A 22,000-nucleotide genomic window follows, 5' to 3' on the forward strand; every position below is an offset into this window, starting at 1 on the left:
GTAAATCAGCCACCAGCATTAATCACATTGACCCCTTTTGTAAAAGTTACTGGAGACCGTCAATGTCTATATACAAGCATTGAACACCATCAATACCCAAAGGGAAGAAAAAAAAAATTCTACCTTTCTAGATATTCTAAAGAATTTGTGGCTTTCACGTTGACGGTGCCTCGGAATACATTGAAAAGAATGAGCACTCAAGGATTTATTTGGACCAACCTTTCCTGAGAACTAATTCTGCTGTGAATGAACATCATTACCCAATTGTTTATGGACAGTTGAGGCATTACTGACAGTGGTTGCAGATTAAAGGCTAAAAAGATTCAGATTCCTCATTTGATTGGAACTTTCGCTGATGTGAAAAGAGGGCCACCTGGTCAGAGCTGAACTGATGAATCTCAACAGAAAACAGTCAAGGGGAAAATCAGAGGTCTTACTCCTGTCACCCACGTTATGAAATGCAAAACAGAATTGAGGTAGGGTTTTATAGACAAATGAGCTGTGCAAATTTTGGGGCTTAACATCCTGATGTTTTTTTTTTTAAAAACTGAAAAGCAGTTGCCTTTCAGAACCTCCTAAAGCCAAAAAGATGCATCGTTAGGTTATCGTTTTGCCCCATTTAATGGTTAAATCTAGTCCTATGACTTCTGATACCAGCAATCCATCCGTTGGCAACAGAGTCTGGAGGGAGACTAGTTGATCAACCAGCTGAACGTTGTCAGGTCATCATTTGATTGGATCTTAACAATGTTCCCTGACTTGCCAAATAATCACCGACTTGAAATGCATTTTGACCACGTGGTCATTTCGATCCACTTTGCAGTTCAGGGCTTCTCAACCAGGTGCAGGTTTTGAAGGTGCAAGGTTTGTCCTGTTGTAGTCCAAGAGGACAAAACTAGTCCACACTGAAAACTTGAATTATGAGTAAAGTTTCCCTTGACCACAGAATCCCCCAAGTGACCGTTTTTTGAAAAAGGCCATGGAGAGATAAAAGGTTCCCCCCCCCCCCAACCTGACTTGGCTTTGCAAATCCTGACATAATTCACCTCACACTAATCTTAAATCTTAAACCAAGACCCCCCGGCCCAGAAAGTTTAAATCCGGGCCGCGCTGGAGAGGAGAGTCTCCATCGACGCCAATCACCACGGAGGCTTTGAAACTCCTTTGGTGGAGTGTGGCGGGCAAGTTTTGGCAGCCGCACGAAGCTTCCAAGCGGCAATCATGGACCGCGCGCGGAAACCCATCTGCGGGAGGGGAGGACCCCGCAACTCACCGCTCCGGCCAGTTGAGCAGCCAGGCAGCCCGCGACGACCAGCAGGATCCTGAAAGGAAGTTTCAAAAGTTGGTCAGGACTCCTCAGGATGGAGCCGCGGAACAGTTGAAGAAAGACGCCAGCTCGCCCTCCCCGACGGCTTCTCACTTACCCTCGGCTCATCCTGGTTGCGGGAGGGGAACTTTCATGGGCGCCTTCGGAGCACCTTCGCGCGCTCCACTTGTAGCGCCCCGGTCATTGAGAAAACAGCCACCGCCTTTAGGGGGGGAGAGAGAGAGAGAGAGTGGTGTGAACGGAGCGAGGAGAACCACTGACTGGGTAATAAACACGACCTCGTGGCCTTGGGGGGGGGGGGGGGGAGGGAGGGAGGGAGGGAGGGGGGCAGTGGCCAGGGGGATCTGTGCAGTGTATTTCAACGCACAACGAGCTGGATTTCTCCCCTCTCCGCCAGTGCACAGCGTTTACGGTCTGAGAAGGGGAAGGGGGGGGGGGAGGGAGGGAGGGAGGAGTCTTCCAACTCGCTCGACTTTTTGGAAAGAACCCCCCACCTCCCCTCTCTCCCTCTCCCCCTCTCCCACCCCCACCCACTTTACAGCATGTGTCCCCGATCAAAAATAGGAGCAAGTGCATTTAGCAACATGAAAATAACCTCAGCAACTAGTTTTACTATTTTTAACAGCCGTTGCTTGAATAAATAGTTTAACAGCTCATACTCACATTAACAAGAAGCTGTTCTCGCTAATCCACCCCAAGCGCCCTTTAATTCCTTGCTAACGCTGGTAGAGGCATTTTAATGTAAAATAGTCCCACCAAGAAAGTTTGCTCAACTTTTCCCCTCCCTCTTTTTTTGTAAAAAGCAGCGTTGTGCGGGGAGAAAACAATAGAGAGGATGGGGAGGGAGCTGGGAGGGAGGGATGGAGGGAGGGGGCTGGGAGCAGTGTGGCTGGGCGGGGCATCCCGTCCCAGTTGCCTTTTGGAGGTGATTTGATCGACGCGAACACATCAGGTTGAAGCTCCTTTTTTTTCCGCGTCGGGGTGGGAAGTGGTTCCTGGTCCCGGAGACTGGAGGAGATCGTGCTCAATAGAGAAGGTGGGGTGGGTGGGGGGGGGGGGGGGGAAGAGAGAGGAAGCAGATTCACATTCACTCACTCAGCTTCTCATTGAGCAGATTCCTTTGATCCCCCCCCCCCCCCACCCTCCTTTCGCTCTCTTGTTTTTAAACAGATTTCTTTCCCCGTTTCCAAATAGAACATGTATGGATGTGTAAAGTTAGTCAGTTGATCAGCCTCTTGTCGGGAGCCGGAAAATGAAGCTTGGACAAACTTTTACCCTTGATCAACTTGCAGCTCTGGTCTTGTGGCTCCCATTGCTGGCAACTTGGGTGCAGAACTCCGAGGCAGCGGTGAGTACCCTTTTCATTTTTATACCCCCCTCCCCACCTCGTCCCCGTCCCCAAAAGCCTTCAAGATCCTACTGATGGGAAAGCAGCAGAAAGAGAGGAACTTGTGTTAAACTTGGGAGTTTAGCGATCGCCGAGGCTTTTGATGGAAGATTATGAGCAGCGCAAAATGACGATGCGACTTTGGGAAGGGGGTCACGGAGCCCGCCGCCGGCTCGGACCCTTCACGGCTTTCCCCGGCCGGGTTTAATGGTGGATCGGGTTCGCTGGGGGCGGGGGGGGGGGGGGGGTTGCCTCCCTGCCGGCCCTAGGTGAGCAATTGACATCTCCTTGACATTTTATCACGCAAAAGCGCGAGTTTCCCCATCTGATCCCCGCCGCCCCAAACTTCTTGCCAGTGAAGTCTGTCGGAGAGGTGGAGAGTTGAAAAAATGCTTTGTTGTGCCTTTTGATGGTTATCTTTTGTCTGATTTTTGTGAAACTCCTTTGCATTGAACACTCCACGGGGAGAGAAAACCCCCGATTTTACTCTCTCTCTCTGTCCACTAACTATTTAACCCTCTGCGGTGGCAAAGCACGAATTATACCTGTGGGCGACGGACAATTCCTGCCGGCTTGTGTTACGGTGTTTGGGACCCTGCCCCCTCCGAACTCGGTGGTACTTGAGTCATGATGAGACTGAAGGGAAGGTTGGCACAAGTCATCATTGATTCCCCCCCCCACCTTCCCATGCGGGGAAAAGCTAAGACCCATCCCTGAAAGTGCAACCCAGACCAACCTTGCTGCTGGCATCCTGACCAACAGCTGGGAAAGTGGGGGGGGGGGGTCATCACGAATCTGGGGGGGCAAACATGAAATCGGATAAGGGAAGGAGCAAAAAGCTGCATGTTTTCAAGGGAAAATCCCAACCGGTCAACCATCTGACACAGCATGTTCTCCCATGTGCAGGTAAATAAGACAATCTGCAGATGCTGGGGTCTAGTGCATTACGCAAAAGGGCTAAATGCTCAGGTCCCCAAAAGTTGGCTGCTGCCTCCTTCCTCTGGATGCTGCAGACTTTCTGCAGTTCTTTGGTGTAATGCTCTAAATGTGAGGGGTTGCATCTGGAAGTTTGGCAGGGTTGTACACTGTCGTTGATCTGCAAGTCAGGGAGGGGTGGAGGGATGGGGGAAGATGCTGTGTCGATTCTTTCAATGCAGGGACGAGCAAATGATTGTGGGGGTGCAATTATTTGCTCTTTACCTACCAGTTGAGTTGCTGCTCAACAGTTCAGTTGACAATCGATTTTATTTCTGGGTGATGGCTGAGCAGAATCTGGGTGGAAGGATAGGAGGGAAAATCTAACCAGTAGACAAGGTGGTCATTTGTCTCTGAGTTGGAAAGCAGTGGGGTCATTCCAGACACGTGAACAAAATCCAGACGGACTCTCCAGTACCATTAAAAATGTTAATTCAGGTGTTAACCCAATGCACTAGGTGATATAAATGGTCTAATGATATTGTTTCCTTCAGGTGAACTGTCAGGAAATTATCCCTGATCAATGTTCAGTTCAATGATGGTGACATATTGTATGATTGTCATTGCTTTCCGATCATGAGAACTTGGGATGAACAAATTGCCTTTCATATTTTGTATATCAGAGCACTGCAAATAGTAATTAATTGGCTATGAAAAGCTCTGGGCATTTGAAACAGGATATAAATGTTGTTGCATGAGCGTGGGGCTCTTTTTTAGAGTGTCTGCATTATGAACCAATATGTTCTCTGTGCCGGGGTTCCTGCCAAAGAGTAGTAGGAGTTGTTCGAACATTTGGAAGTAATTGATGACTTTGATTGTGGATCAGGGACTGCATGGAAGGGAGGTGGCATTTTTAGGAATATTTAGCTGAACGAACATGTGGCATAAGTGAAAATCGGTGTTTGACATGGTGGGCCAATGGGCATGTCTCTATGACAATCTGATACTCCAACCTAATCATGGGTGCACGTATAGATAAAGGATCGGTTATTGCATGACCCATATAAGATGCTGTTTTACCAGCTGTGGCACAGGCTCAGAGGAAGAGAAGATAGTTGGCAAGATACCTACCCATTGCTTATGCTCAATACCCTGTGAAGATGGTATTGAGCTACTTCCTTAAAATGTTGCAGGCCATTAGGATTTAAGCAGGTAGTTTTAGGATTTTGAACACCACAACTATGAACGAATTGCAGTATCTTTCCACTAAGGATGATGTCATTGGTAGGGGTAAGAAGACGGTGTTGTTGATGAAAGGTTTCAACCTCTAACGTTGACAACTATCACTGATACAGATTGATTTTTGCATCAGATTTCAGTCTTTTTAGTCACCAAAATGAAAACTCCAGTCACTTGATGTCCTTAACCTTCCAGATGGGCTTGAGAAGTGCTGAAGAAGCCTTTCACTGCACCTCATGCATGTTGCCTACTGTGCCCATGGTGGAGGGAATGAATGTGAATGGGGAACTACTCATCACAGTTTGAAAGTAGATCGTGTTTCTTAGGTTTCCTGGTGGGTGGGAATAGTGGTGGATGTAGTGGTGAAGTATATTAATGAATGGCAGTTTATTTTCTTTGTCATTAGAAGTAGTCTAAATAGACACATATGGTTATTATATTATATAACAACCATATAACAATTACAGTATGGAAACAGGCCATTTCGGCCCTTCTAGTCCACACCACACAAAGTACTCTCATCTAGTCCCACCTACTTGCACTCTGCCATAACCCTCCAATACCTATCCAATTTTTCTTTAAATGACAAAATTGATCCTCCCGCCACTACTTCTCCTGGAAACTCATTCTATACAGCCACCACTCTTGGAGTGAAGATCCCCCCCTCATGTTACTTCTAAACTTTTGCCCCTTAACTCTTAACTCATGACCTCTTGTTTCAACCTCTCCTACTCTCAATGGAAAAAGCCTATCCACATCAACTCTGTCCCTCTTATAATCTTAAGTACCTCTATCAAATCCCCTCTCAACCTTCTATGCTCCAAAGAATAAAGACCTAATTTGCTCAGTCTTTCTTTGTTTTTTGTTGCCGTGTTTCTATTTTATGGATGTTTATGTTTTGTAACTTATTATTTACATAACTTTAACACTGACTCAAAGATTTGGGGAATTCAATAAAATTAAAATCATTTTTTTTCAAAAACTAAATTTCGTGTTTGCTGGTGCATGAACTACAAGAGCTAAAATGCAAACCATTCCCTCAATAAAAGCACAGTGCTGGAGAAACTCAGCAGATCAAACAGTGTCCTTTTATATTGCAAAGATAAAAATACATAAGCAATGTTTCGGACTAGAGCCCTTCATTGAGAGATGGAAAAAAAGTAGGTAGACATCTGAATGAAAAGGCAAGGGGAAGGAGCATGGTGGCAGAGGCGGGAGGTAATAGGTGGAAAAGGGAGGGCACAGCAGTAAGTAAGGGGAAGAGGGATGGCTAAGTGGATAGAGAGGGAAGGGGTGGAGAGCTGAGGGAAAGAAGAGGAGGGAGAAAGGGAAAGCAGGTTAGCAGAAACTGGAAAAGTCGATGTTAATGACATCTGGCTGGAGAGGGTCCAGAGAGAAAATCAGGTGTTGTTCCTCCAATTTACGGGTGGTCTTGATGAGATAGTATATGAAGCCATGGACAGACCTGTGAGTTTGAAAGTGGGACACAGATTTGAAATGGTTGGCCACTGGGAGGTCCCTGTCACTGGTGCGGACAGGGTGAAGGTGAAGGTGCTCAGCGAAGCAATCTCCCAGTCTTCGCCCAGTCCCTCAGATGAAGAGAATTCTCTCAGACCTGCCATTGTATTTATTTAACAGATTGCACAGTAAAACCCCTGGTATCCAGCATCTATGGGGACTGGTAGATGCTGGGTAAGCAAATTTTTCTGTTGCTTGTCGCATGATTGCCAAACTCATGGTGAGATGCAACGATGTTAAACTTCTGTAATTTTTCTCTAATTATTTTCCACAATTTTATGTTTGCCAGTTACTTGAGACTGTTGGTTACTTTAATTCCAGTTAACAGGGATTTTACTGTACCATGTTTTGAGTTGACAGTCACCTCTGATTTTGATACAGAATGATATGGTAATGGTGAATCCAGTGGTATGGCTCACTTGATATTTGGCAGCCAATTCCTGAGTATTGTCCATGTCTTGCTGCACGTCAGCACAGACTGCTTTATTGGCTGAGACTTGTCTATTAGTGGCAATTTCATGAAACAGATTGCAGTTGCCTCAAAACCCACTCGAGGAACTGGTTGAAAACGCATTGCTTTCTCCTGCCTGGATATAAAATATTCTAAACATAATTTAAATTAGTGATGTAAGTTATTGTTGTCTTGCCATTAGTTACAGCTCAATCAACAATATGAAAGCATAGCCTGTGTCCACAAAATGACTACTTTCACTCAGAATGCCTTTGGTTGTCCTGTCCTCATGAAAGAACCCCTATAAATGCAATTCTTTTGTCTCTCTGACAGTATAGAGATATTCTCTGAATTGAATGCAAGAAATCCATTGCTTTGGATCTTCCAAAATATGGTTCCAAATGTGAATTGAGTTTCTGAGGCAGCCACATTTCGTGCATTCAACAAGGATAGATTTCGAGAGCAAATAATGAGGTGCTGGAGAAACTCAGCAGGTCAGATAGCATCTACAGGGAGATGGGACTAACGTAAGAAAGGGTGATATCAAGTATAGAACATAACAGCATAGTAAAAGTCCTTCAGCCCATGATGTTGTCCCAACCAATAGAAAACTACTCAACAAATTAAACCTTAGCTACCTTTCACCTAAAACCTATTTTTCTTGCATTCATGTGCCTGACTAAGAGTCTGATATATGTCCCTATTGTACCAGACTCCACCGCCATCCTGGTAATATATTCCAAGTGCCCAACTTTCTTTCTTTTAAAAAAAAAGCTTACCGCCTATATCTGCCCTAAATATTCCTCTCCTCACCTAGTACAGATGTCCTCTGGTGTTTGCTACTCTGGCCTTGGGGAGGTTGGGGGGGGGGGGGGGGGAAGATGCTTACTGTCCACCCTGACTATGTATCTCATAATCTTGTTGACCTCTATTATCAGCTCAAGGCTAGGGGGTGGGGTAAAAATAGTTGAGAGGAAAAAGGTCGGAAGGTACTAGGATATTAGACAGCAGGTGGGAGACGTAGAAAGACAAGAGAGAGTGGGATCACCAAGTAAGGTGGCAGGGAAGTTGGAGAGAACAGCAAAATGGAAAACATTGATGGTCATGCCATTAGGTTAAGGCTGTCCAGGATGAGTTGTTCCTCAAGTTTACGTTTAGCCGGGGGAGTCACGTGATGGAGTAGTGGCCGGACGGTGAACTCCAGCCCTCTCCAGAAAAGTCGGGAAAAACAAGAGAAAACACAAAGGCACAGAAATAAAAGTTACAGAAAAGTGAGTATAAAGGTGGAAAGAAGATGGCGACAAAAAAAGAAAAATCGAAAGCAACGGCAAGAAGAGAGGAAGAGAAGACAAAGGAGGAAAAAGGTGAAGGCCTTACCTGTCCGAAGAGGCCCGCTGCGGAGAGAGAAACCCGCTCCCTCAGGTCGGTAAATAATGGACTACAAAAATGGCTCGCTGAGCCGAGTAAAAGTGCGCAAGCGCGCATGCGCGATACTTCGCGCATGCGCGATGCGAATGAAAAAAAACACACCGACGGGAGGGGGGACCAGCTGGGGAGTCGATCTCCACAGCCGGCAACGACAGCTGCAGAACACCTGCAGCAAGAAGAGACCACAGAAGACAATAGAAACAAGAAAGAAGAGGAGGAAAGGGCAACAAAGAAACAACAGATGGTCAACCCAGAGGAAGAAGAAGAGGAAGAGTATGGTGAAATAGAAGAAGAAAAGATAGGCAAGGTAAAGGATATACTTGCTCTTATTAAAGGATACATGGAGTCATTTAAAGAATGGCAAACACAGGAATTTAAGGATTTAAGAAAAAGAATAAACAACACAGAAGAGAAAATAAATAAAATGGAGATGACCTTAACAGAAATGGGAAAAAAAATGGACAAGATGGAAGAGCGGGCAGTAGCAGCTGAAATGGAGGTAGAAGACTTAAAAAAGAAATTGGAGAAATCTAATAAAAAAACTAAAGAGACACAAGAACTACTAGCTCAAAAAATAGATACAATGGAAAACCATAACAGAAGAAATAACATAAAGATAGTGGGCCTTAAGGAAGATGAAGAAGGCAAGAATATGAGGGAGTTTATAAAAGAGTGGATCCCTAAGACCCTAGGATGTCCAGAACTACAGCATGAAATGGAAATAGAAAGGGCACATAGAGTATTGGCCTCTAAACCACAACCACAACAAAAACCAAGATCTATTGTAGTAAAATTCCTAAGATATACTACAAGAGAAAAGGTACTGGAGAAGACAATGGAAAAAGTAAGAGAGGGCAACAAACCACTGGAGTATAAAGGGCAAAAAATCTTCATTTATCCAGATATAAGTTTTGAACTCCTAAAGAAGAGAAAAGAGTTCAATACAGCAAAGGCGATTTTATGGAAGAAAGGGTATAAATTTATACTAAAGCATCCAGCGGTATTGAAAATATTTATTCCAGGACAACAAAACAGACTATTCTCGGATCCAGAAGAAGCACGAAAATTTGCAGAACAATTACAAAAATAGAGTGAGGGAGGAAGACGGGTAATGAGAGTTAAAATGATCACGATTGATATGTATGTGGGTAAAGACAAAAATAGACTGAGGGATGAAGACGGGTAATGAGAGTAAAAATGATCACGATTGATATGTATGCGGGTAAAGAGGTATAAGAGTGAATAGAGACAATGAGCATACATGAATGTATCTGTACTTAGAGGAAAATATAGATAGTATAGACAAGAATTAATAAGGGAAGGTAATGGAATAGAGAGAATAAGGAGGGAATTAAAAGAGTGACCTTTGTGACATATGAAAAGTGAAATCTTTTCTGGGGGAGGCGGGGTGGGGGGAAATAGCGGTCACTGCAAAATCAGTTGACGCTTGCGAGTGGATTCGCAAATCCAAATGGAGAGGGGAGATGTGGTTGTCCGACAAGGGATAAAGGACAACTCAGGAGGTGAAGGGGAGATTGGGGATAAATAAGATAGAAATAGGAGAATAAGGAAAATGTTAGATGTTGTAGGAATGTTGTCTTATAAAGAGTTGAAAATAAGAAAACAGAAATGGAAAAGGAGGAAAGGTAATGATGGAAAAACGGAAAGAGAAGATAAACAAAATATAAAAGGGCTACGCTGAACTATATGTCTTTAAATATTAATGGAATACATAACCAAATTAAAAGGAAGAAACTACCAAATTTAAATGAATAAATGTATTCCATTAGAAAAAATAACATATTGGTTAAGAAATAATATTGAAATATTCGAACAAGTATAGGAGCCTTACATTAAATACAATAGCGAAAACCTACCCGGGACAAACATTACCTAAGTTGATGGAAGGAGAAGGAAAGAAAAGAATGGACTCAGTAGAATTTCTGGTGTAATTTTGTTCAATGACAACATTGTCTGACTGGCTTAATGCAACCTAGATTGTATACCTAAAATGGATGAGAGGGGGGGGTGGGGGGGTGGTTTGGGAGGAAAGGGGGGGGGAGAAAAAGTCACTGTATATGTGTGAAAAAGAAATAGTGTATATCATGGCTAATGTGATTTATGGTGTGAAAAATAAAAAAAATTAAAAAAAAAAAAAATGTTTACGTTTAGCCTCGCCTGAGCAATGGATGAGGCCGAGGACAGACATGGAAATACTGAGGGGAGAAATGAAATGGTTGGTTTCTGGGAGTTTAAACTCAAACAGTGAGCAGAGTTGTTCGGTAAAGCAGTCACCCAGTATTTATCTAATGGTAGGTTTCTACTTAATTTGAATGGTACCCAAGTAGTAAAGTTGATTAATGTGCTACTCAATGCAACACCTCAGATTGTAGTCATCGCTGACCATTAATTTATAGCCTCCAAAACTTTAATTTTATAAAACAATATCAATGATTGATCTTTGACCCAATACAATGGTGGTCACTTCACAACTCCAATAACTCAGGTTTCCTCCTGACCCTGGGTGATGCAGAGGTTTCCTCCCATTTTGCAAAGACATGCTGGTATGTTAATTGCCTACTGTTATTTATCTGTGTGGTAGGAGAATTGGGTGTGGATAGGCATCTGAGACAAGGATGTAAGTGGGGGAATGGGGCTAATGGTATGAATTATTTCCAACTGTGCTATCATGAGGTATGGAAATGCAAAAAAACTAACAATAAAATTGATAACTGAAGCAGAAGGTCATAGTAGGACAAGTGAGAAACATGAATATCGAGAATATAAATAGACTACTGGAATAAATTCTCCAAGGGGATATATTTGGATTAATTGTTCGAGATGTCTTCATTCAGGATACAATGAGGGTTAGTTCTTTCATGTTCCAGAAAGTCCACGTATCAGAGGACCGCCCCTGCAACTAGTACATTGAAACGACCGTGAAGAAGTTACATCAACACCTTTACTTTCTAAAGTGTATGAGGCAATTTGGCATGCTGTTGAATCCTCAGCAAACTTCTACAGATGTAAAAACTATACACCATTGGCTGGTTTGGAAACGCGAGTGCCTGCGGACACAGAGGCTCCAGAAGGTATCAAACCTAGCCAGGTCCATCACAGGTTCTGACTACCCATCCATTGAAGATATCAATATAGGGCACTGCTTCAAAAGCGCCTCCAACATCATAAAGGATTCCCATTATTCTGACCACAATTTCGCCTTACTGCTCCTTTCAGAACAGGAGGTATAGAAAGCTGAAGTCCAGCAGCTCTAGATTCAAGATTAGTTTTTATCCAGCATCTGTCCAGCTTTTGAACCTCACCCAAACTATTTCAACCCATAAACCATCTCAGGGTCACCAAAAGATCTCTCCGGACCCTGTAAAGTCACCTTTTTCTTGCACTAACTACAACTGTGAAACAGTATTAACTGATCTTTTGGTATTTATTATCTCTTACTCTGTCTTGCATTTGTGGTCATTTAAATATATGCTCTGGTAGTTGGTGTATCTTGTGCACCTGGTTGTCTCAGCAAACAGGACTTTTTGTTCATCTGTAGATTGTACTTGTGTGTATGATTAAATTCACATTGACAGGTAGAGAGAGAGAGAGAAGTTAAAAGAGCAAAGATGATCTTGAACATTTCAAATAGAGGCTTGTGGTCCAAAAATGACTTATGTCTCCAAACATTCTGACTTTTGATGAAGCTTTTTGAAACACGGGGCCAGCCTCGGCCTGAAGAATTGAATGTCAATGGTTTCCTACTTCAGCAACTCTGATAACTTTAATGAGATTGTGGAGGGTCTTTTCTGAAATTTTAAATAAAATTATATTTATGGCCTTTGAACCCTGTGCCACTCAATTAACTTACGACCCCATACGGTTTGAAGGGTGGGAGGAATCTGGAGCGCTGGAGGAAACCCACACTAACATGGGGAGAACATACAAACTCCTGACAGACAGGGCCAGATTTGAACCCAGGTCACTGGTGCTGTAATAGCGTCCTGTGAATGGCTATGCTAATTGTACTACCCCAGAGATGCAGATGATTCCAGAATGAGGAACTTCAGTGAAGTGGGGTGCTCATCTTGCATCGGAGAAAGTTGCGAGATGATTTTCTCGAGGAAATTTAAATCCTGGGGGTTTAGGCAGTGGATAGAAACTTCCCATTGGCAGACGAGTCAAAAACCATTGGATAAACCAAGCAAGAGGTTGGTATCAGGAATTTACTGCAGGGAGGGGGAGGGGAATCGGAAGATCAAAGTTCCGTTGTAGCATTCGAACGAAACCAGGAACTAGATTGTGTACTTGAAAATATTTGAAGGAGTGTGGAGAGAGGGCAAGGAAATGAGGCTATCAGGATCACTGCTGCATGGAGCAGTTAGATATTCGTGCCAAATAGCCTCCTGTGTTTCCTTTCTCCAATTCAGCGAAGTCAACACCGATCATAACATGGATGAGAAATCTCAAAGAGCTCATTTGACTCGGTGCAAATTTGATATGACAAAAATACATATGGTACTTCTGGTTGACAATCCTTTCCCAACTGGGCTTAATAATATTCTGTGCTCTCTTTCATCCACTCTCTGCTTTCAGCTTTTTGGCAGATGGTGATGGCACTTTGTCTCAGCATGAACACAGGTGAATCATTGATTACTGGCAATTGGATATTAGTGCAATATTGACCAGTATGTTTTACTAGATTAGGTTCAGGGTAAAACAATATCAACCATTTTTCACCCTTTATGGCCAGTGTTAGCTCTTTCTCAGGTATGGTTGAACGATACTGCCTACGCTTCACAACCTTTCTTAAATCCATTCTGTTTATATTCTACATGTTCAGCATCAGGAGACAATTAAAATATGGGAATCTCAAATTCAAAGACCAATTTAAATTCAGCTGATGTTGTGCATAAGAAAGGAAATGCAAAAGGAAGTCCTAGACTTTCACTACCGGAGGACTTTCAGAGAACTTTATAGTTATAATGTAGTTTGGATAGATAATTACAGTTGTAATTAATAATCTAGTAGCCTGGATGCCCAAAGCCAGTTCCTATAAACAACAGATGAGATTATCTTGTTTTTAAAACCATCAGTTGGACAGGTAACCAGGCAGAGATTCTCTACCTGTGTTCAAAACAATGGCTTGAGATCCTGTCTGTCCTACCACAGCGGCCATGTTGGCCTAGGTTTAATATCTCATCTGACTGAAGACCCATGTGATGGTGCAATACCATCAGAATGTGGTATTAACTTGACAGCCTTAATCAACCACTCAGTGGAGCTTTTATTACTAACTCCTGCTACCTAATTTGCCCATTCCCCTTCACCAGTTGCTGAAACATTAAACTACTTCCACGGTTGCAAGTTGCCCTCAAGGGCTTTGTCTGAGCAATTTTCCCTTGGGTGACACCATATTCACAAGATCCCCACCTCTGTCAGCATATTATACCTGACCTCATGCCATCAGCTGAATATTTCCAATTAGGGGTTACAGTGCTATGGGGGTGGGGGGAGGGAGAGAAAGCTGAGAAATGTGGCAATTTTGGAGCTAATAGATGGAGACAAATGCTGACCGACTTGGAGTATTCTCCTCAAATGGGCACCTTATCACAGAAGCAACAATTGCAGCCCTTTCAGATGTGAACCAAACAACCCCAAAAATTCCCACAGTGTTTGTTGTCAATCACATTACCCTCTAAATATTGAGGACATTATCTGAGAATCTGAAATTGTGCATAAGATTTTATCACTTGCATTTCAAGAGCTGAATCCAAAGTCTTGAAATGGTAAAATTTATCGTTGTATGTTGAGACTCAAGTCATAAATTTATTATTCAATTTAGATCTGGAGAATTCTAGAACATAGAACATTACAGCACAATATAAGGCCCTCTGGCCCATGGTGTTGCCCCAGCCTCCATAAATCTAAACTTGCCCTACCTCGTACCTCTAACCCTCAATTTTTCTTGCATCCACATGCCTGCCTAAAATCTTTTAAATGTGCAAATTGAACCAGCGTCCACCACCACCCTGGCAGTGCATTTCACACAGCCACTACTCTATGTGTGTAAAAAAAAAAAAAAAAAAAAATGCCTGACGTCACCCATAAAATTTCTTCCCTTCATCTTAAAAATTGTGCTGGTTTTCAACCTTATCTTTGCCTTTCATAATCTTTGTAGACCCCTATTAAGTCATCTCTCATCCTTCTCTCCAAAGAGAAGCCCAGCTCTATTAACTCATAAGATACACTTCCAATTCAGGCAACATCCCAGTAAATCACTGCACCCTTTCCAAAGCTTCCACATCCTTCCTGAAACGAAGTGACCAGAACTGAACACAACCTTCCAAGAGTTGAATAACCAGAGTTTTATGTAGCTGCAACATTACCTCGTGCATCTTGAACTCAATCCACTGACTAATGAAAGCCAGTATACCATAAGCCTTCTTTAACTATCCTATCAATCTGTGCAGCACCTTGAAAGATGTAAGGATTTGGACCCCAAGGTCTTCTGATCTTCCATAATGTTCAAAATCCTGCCATTAGCTGTGTACACCACCTTCAAGTTCAACCTTAAAAAAATGTATCTCTTCACACTTATTCAGATTGAACAGCATCTGCCATTTCTCTGCCCATATCTGCGCCCGGTCTATATCCTACGAAATCTACACTGTCCACAACTCCTCCAACCTTTGTGTCATCTGCAAACCTACTGATCCATCCTTCCACTTCTTCATCCATGTCATTTATGAAAATCACAAAGAGGAGGGCCCCAGAACAGATTCACTCGTCATGAACCTCCAGGCAGAGAATGTTCCATCAAATGTTTCTGAAGGCAAGCCATTCTGCATCCACGCAGCCAAGGTTCCATGAATCCCACACCTCGTGACGTTCTCAATGAGCCCGCTGTGGGGAAAAATCTATACACACCACATTACCCTTTACCCTTTATCACCCTACCTTTATCAATTTCTTTTTGTCACTTCCTCAAAATACTCAATTATGCTTGTGAGGGTCGACTTGCCCCGGAGTAGACCATGCTTCTATAAATGCTCATAAATTCTGACCCTAAGAATCATCTCCAATTATTTCCTCACCACTGATGCAAGACTCACTGGTCTATAGTTCCCAGGATTCTCCCTATTACCTTTTTACTATTTCTAATTATAAGAAGGATTATATTCTTGGGGGCAAGTGGATCTCCATAGGGCACCCGATTCTGGTTATTATTGGATCTTAACCAACATCTGCAGATGTATTGCTTACTTTCATCATGGGTTTTACATTTTGAGGGAGAGATGTGTTCCTTCCCTGCCTTGCAGGGCCACTGATGTAATCGAATGGCTAAGTACAGAAATGAAATAAGCTCGGAAAATTAATTACTTCAGAGGAAGGTTCAAATTTAGTATTTAAAAATTCAGGTGGTTGGTCAATGAGCTGTGAGCGAAGCCAGATGGACAATGGCAGTGACTGAAGGAAGTGCGGAAACACAACTTGTTGAAAAGATTAGGAGCCTGTCAGTGTCTGCCCTTGGGGCTGGTAACTGGGGCTACTTGTACAAGCAGATGTGATCATGGCACCTGTGTGGACCTGCAGGATAAAAATGAAATAAACAGAAAATCAAACTAACTACAGTTTATCATCTGAACTGCCAATCAAATTAACAAAGCGGTTAATGTAATTCTATTTCTGGGCTATTGCGCGTGCCTTTTTTTTAGCCCGTCAACATCAGCAGGGATGTGCCTTCAGCCATCTCATTCCAGAGCTCTGGAATTCCCTTTTAAAATCTCAATGTATCTCTTTCTTCAGATGGCTTGTAAAGCCTGTCTCTCCGATCACTGACACCATGTCTCTGTCGCTGAAGAAAAGCCTTGGAATATTTTACAATGTTAAAATCCTTACTGCATTTAAAGACTTGTTGCTGCAGTTGATCACTGAAATGTCCCATTTAATTTTTTTAAATGTAGGTGTACAGCCCAGTAACAGGTCCTTCTGGTCCACAAGCCCGTGCTGCCCTAATACACACCCATTTATCCTACAACTCCCTACGTTTTGGAGGGTGGGAAGAAACCAGAGCATGGGGAGAACAGACTGCTTACAGACAATGTGAGAACCAAACCCAGGACGCCGGCACTGTAATAGAGTTACACTAACCCTATGCGAACAGTTCATTATCTGACTCAAATTATGGCTGCTCACTGTTTAAATGGAGAGTGAGACGTTAGCACGAGGATCCACTCTCCACGGCCATTCTGCACGGGGGCCTTGCTTTCTTTTTTCCCCCTCGTATAGCATTTTTAAAATTTTTTTTAAAATGTAGTCGCCGGGAGAGAAGTACAGAAGAAACCAACAGTCCTCGGGAGTTTGGTGGGGAGGGGGGCAGAGCTGAAAAAAGTTTGAGAATGGCTGCAAAAAACTGCTGAGACATTAGCCCATGGAAATGTCGCAGTGGGAGATGGATTACTCAAACGTGCAAAGCCTTCAAACAGAAGCAGTTACCCTTGTCATTCCTGTGTCTACGTTGTGGTACATAGAATCAGAAAATCACTGGTTGCAACCAAGGCCAACTTCCTCCTCCTTAAAATAAAGGTGGCAAAAATATTTTATGTTATATCAGATCTTGCAAAGGTTTTGCAGAGCATGAGTTACAAACACCTTAACAACTGGTCATGATCCTGCATTGAAATTGACTCTGAAAAGAGATGCCGATGACTGTTAATTCTAAGATTAAAAGATTCTTTTTACCTCATTGTGCTTTGATCTTGATTTGAAAATGTGACACCTTATTCATCCCATACATATAATATTCCTGCTTAACAGACATTCTTCTCTACATGAAAGGATACATTAAAAAACACTGCAGTAGGGGTATGCAAGAAATTTGTGAGTAGTAAATTTTTTTCGTTCTTAAAGCCTATCTGTTATATTCAGGAATAAAATACAAATGTCTGCAGGCACTATGATTGTAGTAAAAACACAGAAATGCTGGAGGAACTCAGCAGGTCTTGCAGCGTCCATAGGAGGTAAAGACATATTACCGATGTTTCAGGCCTGAGCCCTTCCACAAAGTTTGAAGAAGCTCACACTTTGAGGAAGGTTTCAGGCCCAAAACATTGGTTATAAATCTTTTCCTTCTCTGGATGCTGCAAGACCTGCTGAGTTCCTCCCTCATTTCTGTGTTCTTGTTAAATGCAAGACATAACTAAAAAGAATACTAGTATTTGAATTTGATTGACTTTGTCCATGGCTGAAGGTACCCCTAATTCCAGGACAACCCAAGAAGTACTTTCTGTGAGATCGTTAGGGTTAGGGTTACTCCCAATAAGCTCCCACAAACAGTAATCTAATAAGCAGACAGTTTGTTGGGTGGTGAGTCAGAGAGAAATGCTGGGCATAGCTATGTGCTTTGCTTTTTTGGATTTAATGTAAATCTGAGAGCAGAAGAGAGCATGGACGAAAATCTCCCAACAAAAACAGTCCGTCCTACAGTGCAACACTTCATCCTACAATAGAGAGTCAATCCGAAATTCTTCAGCTCAAGATTCTTGAACCAATTCCTTTCTGATACAGAGGTAAAAAGGCCACCAATAAATCCAGGTCTGATGCCAGCAAATGGAAATGAATTAAATGATAGCCAAGTTCACAATATTGACTTGCTTTACACATCAGAGCACATTTGGTTTCTAGCAAATGTCTAATAAGACATTTGTGCATCTTGGGGAGGAATGGTTAATCGCTCCTTCATTAGTAACTGTCATCTCATCACGCTGTTAAACGCACCACTGGCATTGTGTTTGAGATGTATCTATAAATTTCCCCCTCATCCTATTAAACTAGAGGTTATAGTTGGATGATTTGAAGTATGCTCTCCCCCTCGCCCAACCCTAAATGCACAGACTCGTGTGGTCTGCAGCCTACAGCTGAGTAACTGAGATTAGAGTAACCTTGTTTTTGGAGTTGGGACAGCATAGGTAGAATATGTTCCATTTTGACTTGGAGTTTAAACTGGAAAGCTTGTTGCTGGTGAGGTGTAGTGTTGTGGCAAGAAAGGGTGAGAAAATGCTGGGGCGATGGCACAGCCTTTTTTTTAAAAAAAAAACACCAGTCTTCATCAAGATTGGGTCTGCTGCAGAATCCTCATTTAAGATCAGGCTTGCAAGCCATCATGAAGCAGCCTTCTGCAGTTAGACCAACTTCAAAGGGTTGATTCAAATTCCCTTTCGATGGACAAAAACAAACTGGTAATGCAGCGTTTGGTGCGGCTGCCTCCATTTTTCTTCAAGTTGTCAGACATTGAAGATCATGTCCACACTGCCCATAGATGGATGGGGTTCACACTGTTACTTAGGAGGAACTGCTCCGTGACCAAGGTGGAGATGGTGATTGAAGAGGGTCCTGAAGAATTCCTTTCCTTTGGTGGTCCCTGTGGAGTTACAATAATTACCAGTAGATTAATTTCTTGATCATAGAGTTGCCTGGCATGACTTTCTTTTCCAAGCCTCACAGATAACCAGATGACTACCAACTAAATGGAATATTGCATCTGGATTCACGTGAAATCGGCCAGAATGAACACCTGAGAGGAGTCTCTTGGCTTCCCTATCAAAATCTCCAGGTTTGGTTTCATAATAAAGATTGAAAGATCCTAGTTGATCACAGATGCAAGATGTTGTTGAATTTGCATTTCTGCCTGAAGGCCAAGATCCAACAGAAGACTCATGATTTAAAGACAGATGGTGGGTGGAAAGAATGCAGGAAGTCCAGTTACTCGCTAATGCTGTGACACAAGTGAATTCTTCAGCTCTGTCGAAGCCATCTGTAGTCCTAAGAGCTCAGGTCACTCGTAGATGAGAACCAAGAACATGGGTGAATATTAAATCAGGAGAGATAGTCAGCACATGGCTAAAAGGAACAACTCAAAAATGATCTCATCGGCTCCATCTATAAATTACCTGGCCCAACTTCAACTCCACCTCAAGCCAACAAGAAATTGATGGTGTGAAAAATAAAAAATTGAAAAAAAAAGCCAACAAGAAATTGAACAGGTTTAACGTTAACTGAAAAACAAGTTGGTCTTTGGACCAGATGGTATCTCTCAAGCTTCAAAATGTGATGGAGTGGAACTTCACTGACAAGTGAATATTGCATTGCCATTCTTGCGGAGCTTCACAAATGAAAGAAAAGGCTGATTCAATTCTATCAGTCACATTTGATAAATCTGCTAAGTTTAGGAAAATTTGGAACATCAAATGAAAGTGATAGGGCTGAAAAGCATTCTTGATGAGGCATGTGAACTTGTTCATGCTCTGATGACATTTGATAAGCTTGACTGTCACTGAATTGCAATACTTCAGAATCTTTTGGGAATTAATATACTGTGACTTGTTCCTTCAGGAGACAGAGGACATGAACTGGAGTGAAGGTGTCTGAAACCGTCCAAATTCAGTTCAGCAAAATATGTTGTCAAACCCTGCTGTTCCTAGGTTTCTGTAAACAGGTTTCTTTGATTCATGTTAAAGTGGGATTGCCAAAGATCGCAGCATTGGATGGTTTTTTACTTCATCACAATGGTGCCATTGCGCTTGGTAACTGAGAAAACTTGACCAGGATTTCCACTTTGCTTTCAAGCCAAAAAAACTGCAGATGCTGAAAATCAGAAAAAAAAATGGTGGAAGTGTGTCAGGCAGCATCTGTGGAAAAAGATCCTGATTTGGTTCATATCAACTGAGCCAATTTTTACATTTGTTGGGTGATGCCTCTCAATCAAAATGTTTAAAAAGAAAACCATTGGGAGAGTCAAGGCTGGTTTTGAGGTGACTCTCTCTGATCTGTGGGTTGCATGTTCAATCACAGTTCATGGAGGGAGAGTAGGAAGTAGAATTTTGGCAACATTGGCAAAAAGACTCCCAATAATGCATCTTGACAGGATTATGACCATACTGAAGATCTTCAGGACATTATAACTTTTAGTTTAGACGAATATAAACATTTGTTGTTCTGAATAGCTTTAGGGACATGCAGAGGTTTTGGAGAACTCATAGACATGTTATAGTACACAATGTGGCTATTTAACCCATCAGATCTATGGAACATTCATCCTATATGGAGAAAGCTCGGGTGGTGGGGGGGGGGGACAACGGTGGATGGATGAGAGAAGTAGGGGGCACATCTATTCACTTTTCTAATTATTATTACATGCTCTCTTCTTTCTGTTATTATTGGTCAATTCCAGTGATCTCTCCAGAAACATTTGCAATGCCAATGCAGTCAATAAATCATTAATCACCTGGCAGGTCTGATCAGAGATGTGAGACACAATCCATTCGGAATCATGTACATAAGAACTGCAAAATAATTTCCTATCTCCTCTCATTAATCATACACTCTTGTAAATAATTTACTGACTCAAATGGCTCAATAAGCCAACATTCCATGAATACCAAATGAGTTCTGGTTTGAGCTTGATCTTTTACCAATAGCTGAAATGCCATAATTTACAGGTGGGAGTGATCAGCATGGAGGAAATAAAGCAGCGTCAAGGTCAGTTTTGAGGGATTTCTTCTTGAAGGTGCCCATAAAGAACTGTTGGGTATGGATACAAATCCACCTGGTTTTTCAAGTCCCCTTGACTCTTGTTGAAAGAGATTGTGAGACTTCATTGTTTAGACTCAAACCCAAGGGGGTCATTCAGATAATGTTACCAGAAATCTGGTTACCTGTATTGACGTTATTGTTCCACATCTTTATTATTCGTAATGGATATATGCCAGCAAGAGACTACAAGTTTAGCACAGAGGAGCTGGAAGAATGTGGGGGTGTTATAATATTTGAACAGTAAACTATTCTCTTCATTGATTATATCCAGTTGGCATGCATGCATCTTTCCATCTTCCTGATGTAATGTGATCATTTACTTTTTAAAAAATATTATTTTGCGTGAAACATTGTGAAATAGCTTATGCCTGGCATGTGCCAAGTTCACTGACAAGGACTGAGATTGTCCAGTCAACCCACAATTGAATGGTACCCTGTACTTGAAGATATGGCCTTGTTTTTGTGATTGTAAGCAGAGTGACACTAGTTTCCATTGCTGGGCTATGTGTTTTGCTGGTCTGTCAAAAGACCCTTGCCCACCTACAGGCAATTGATGACACTGGGAGACTGGGAACCAACTGTTTAGCTCTAGGACTCTATTTGACAAAGAGGAGATGCCAAAATCACCAGTCAAAATGCTATAAACCGCAGAAAATCATTTACTAGGGACCCAAAGCTTCCACAATCTGGCTAATCTGCAGATATGCCAAGTAACCCACACAGAAATATATTTGCACTTTTGTTGTGGTCCAAGTTCTGAAAATATGATTGAGAAATCCTATTTGCCTATGTCAATGGGCAACAGATGTCCGAGTATCATCGACCTCAAAAATGAAAGGATTTGTCGTCTTTTGGACGATATTTTCTTTTCCCCAATTTGGCATTGCTTGAGTGCTCGAAAAGCTGGATGCCAAATGTGCATAATATAAAATATTATGCTATTAGTTTGCCTCCATATTTAGCAGGGACACAGATCAGGTGATTATAACAACCCGAGGCAAGACTAAAGATCATATTATCACAATTAAAATAAAAAGCTTGATAGGTGTTAATTGAGCCAATTGTCCCTGTATATGATAAATGTGGGCCAATACAAATAATAGCTGCCATATTTTGAAATAATCTATGTAAGAGTCAACAG

General features: G+C 42.3%; 2 protein-coding genes across 9 annotated transcripts in view; one reads left to right on the top strand and one right to left on the bottom strand.

Annotated features, from left to right (window-relative positions):
* Positions 1-2,149, bottom strand: part of col4a6 (collagen, type IV, alpha 6) — a 350,543-nt gene extending 348,394 nt beyond the window's left edge. For 3 of the 5 annotated variants that reach the window (XM_069892748.1, XM_069892749.1, XM_069892747.1), the window contains exons 1-3: positions 1,991-2,143; positions 1,425-1,529; positions 1,274-1,322 (exon numbers count right to left, since the gene is read on the bottom strand). In XM_069892748.1, coding sequence (XP_069748849.1) covers positions 1,274-1,322; positions 1,425-1,435 — 60 coding nt within the window. In that variant the 5' untranslated portion in view covers positions 1,436-1,529; positions 1,991-2,143. Of the gene's footprint in view, positions 1-1,273; positions 1,323-1,424; positions 1,530-1,990 lie in introns of all 5 variants that reach the window. The other 2 variants (XM_069892746.1, XM_069892750.1) reach the window with 2 other exon arrangements.
* A 75-nt stretch (positions 2,150-2,224) lies between these two features.
* Positions 2,225-22,000, top strand: part of col4a5 (collagen, type IV, alpha 5 (Alport syndrome)) — a 198,393-nt gene continuing 178,617 nt past the window's right edge. For 2 of the 4 annotated variants that reach the window (XM_069892751.1, XM_069892756.1), the window contains exon 1: positions 2,439-2,675. In XM_069892751.1, coding sequence (XP_069748852.1) covers positions 2,580-2,675 — 96 coding nt within the window. In that variant the 5' untranslated portion in view covers positions 2,439-2,579. The other 2 variants (XM_069892754.1, XM_069892752.1) reach the window with 2 other exon arrangements.

The sequence above is a fragment of the Narcine bancroftii genome, chromosome 8, assembly GCF_036971445.1.
Source record: "Narcine bancroftii isolate sNarBan1 chromosome 8, sNarBan1.hap1, whole genome shotgun sequence".
Classification (NCBI taxonomy): Eukaryota; Metazoa; Chordata; class Chondrichthyes; order Torpediniformes; family Narcinidae; genus Narcine; species Narcine bancroftii.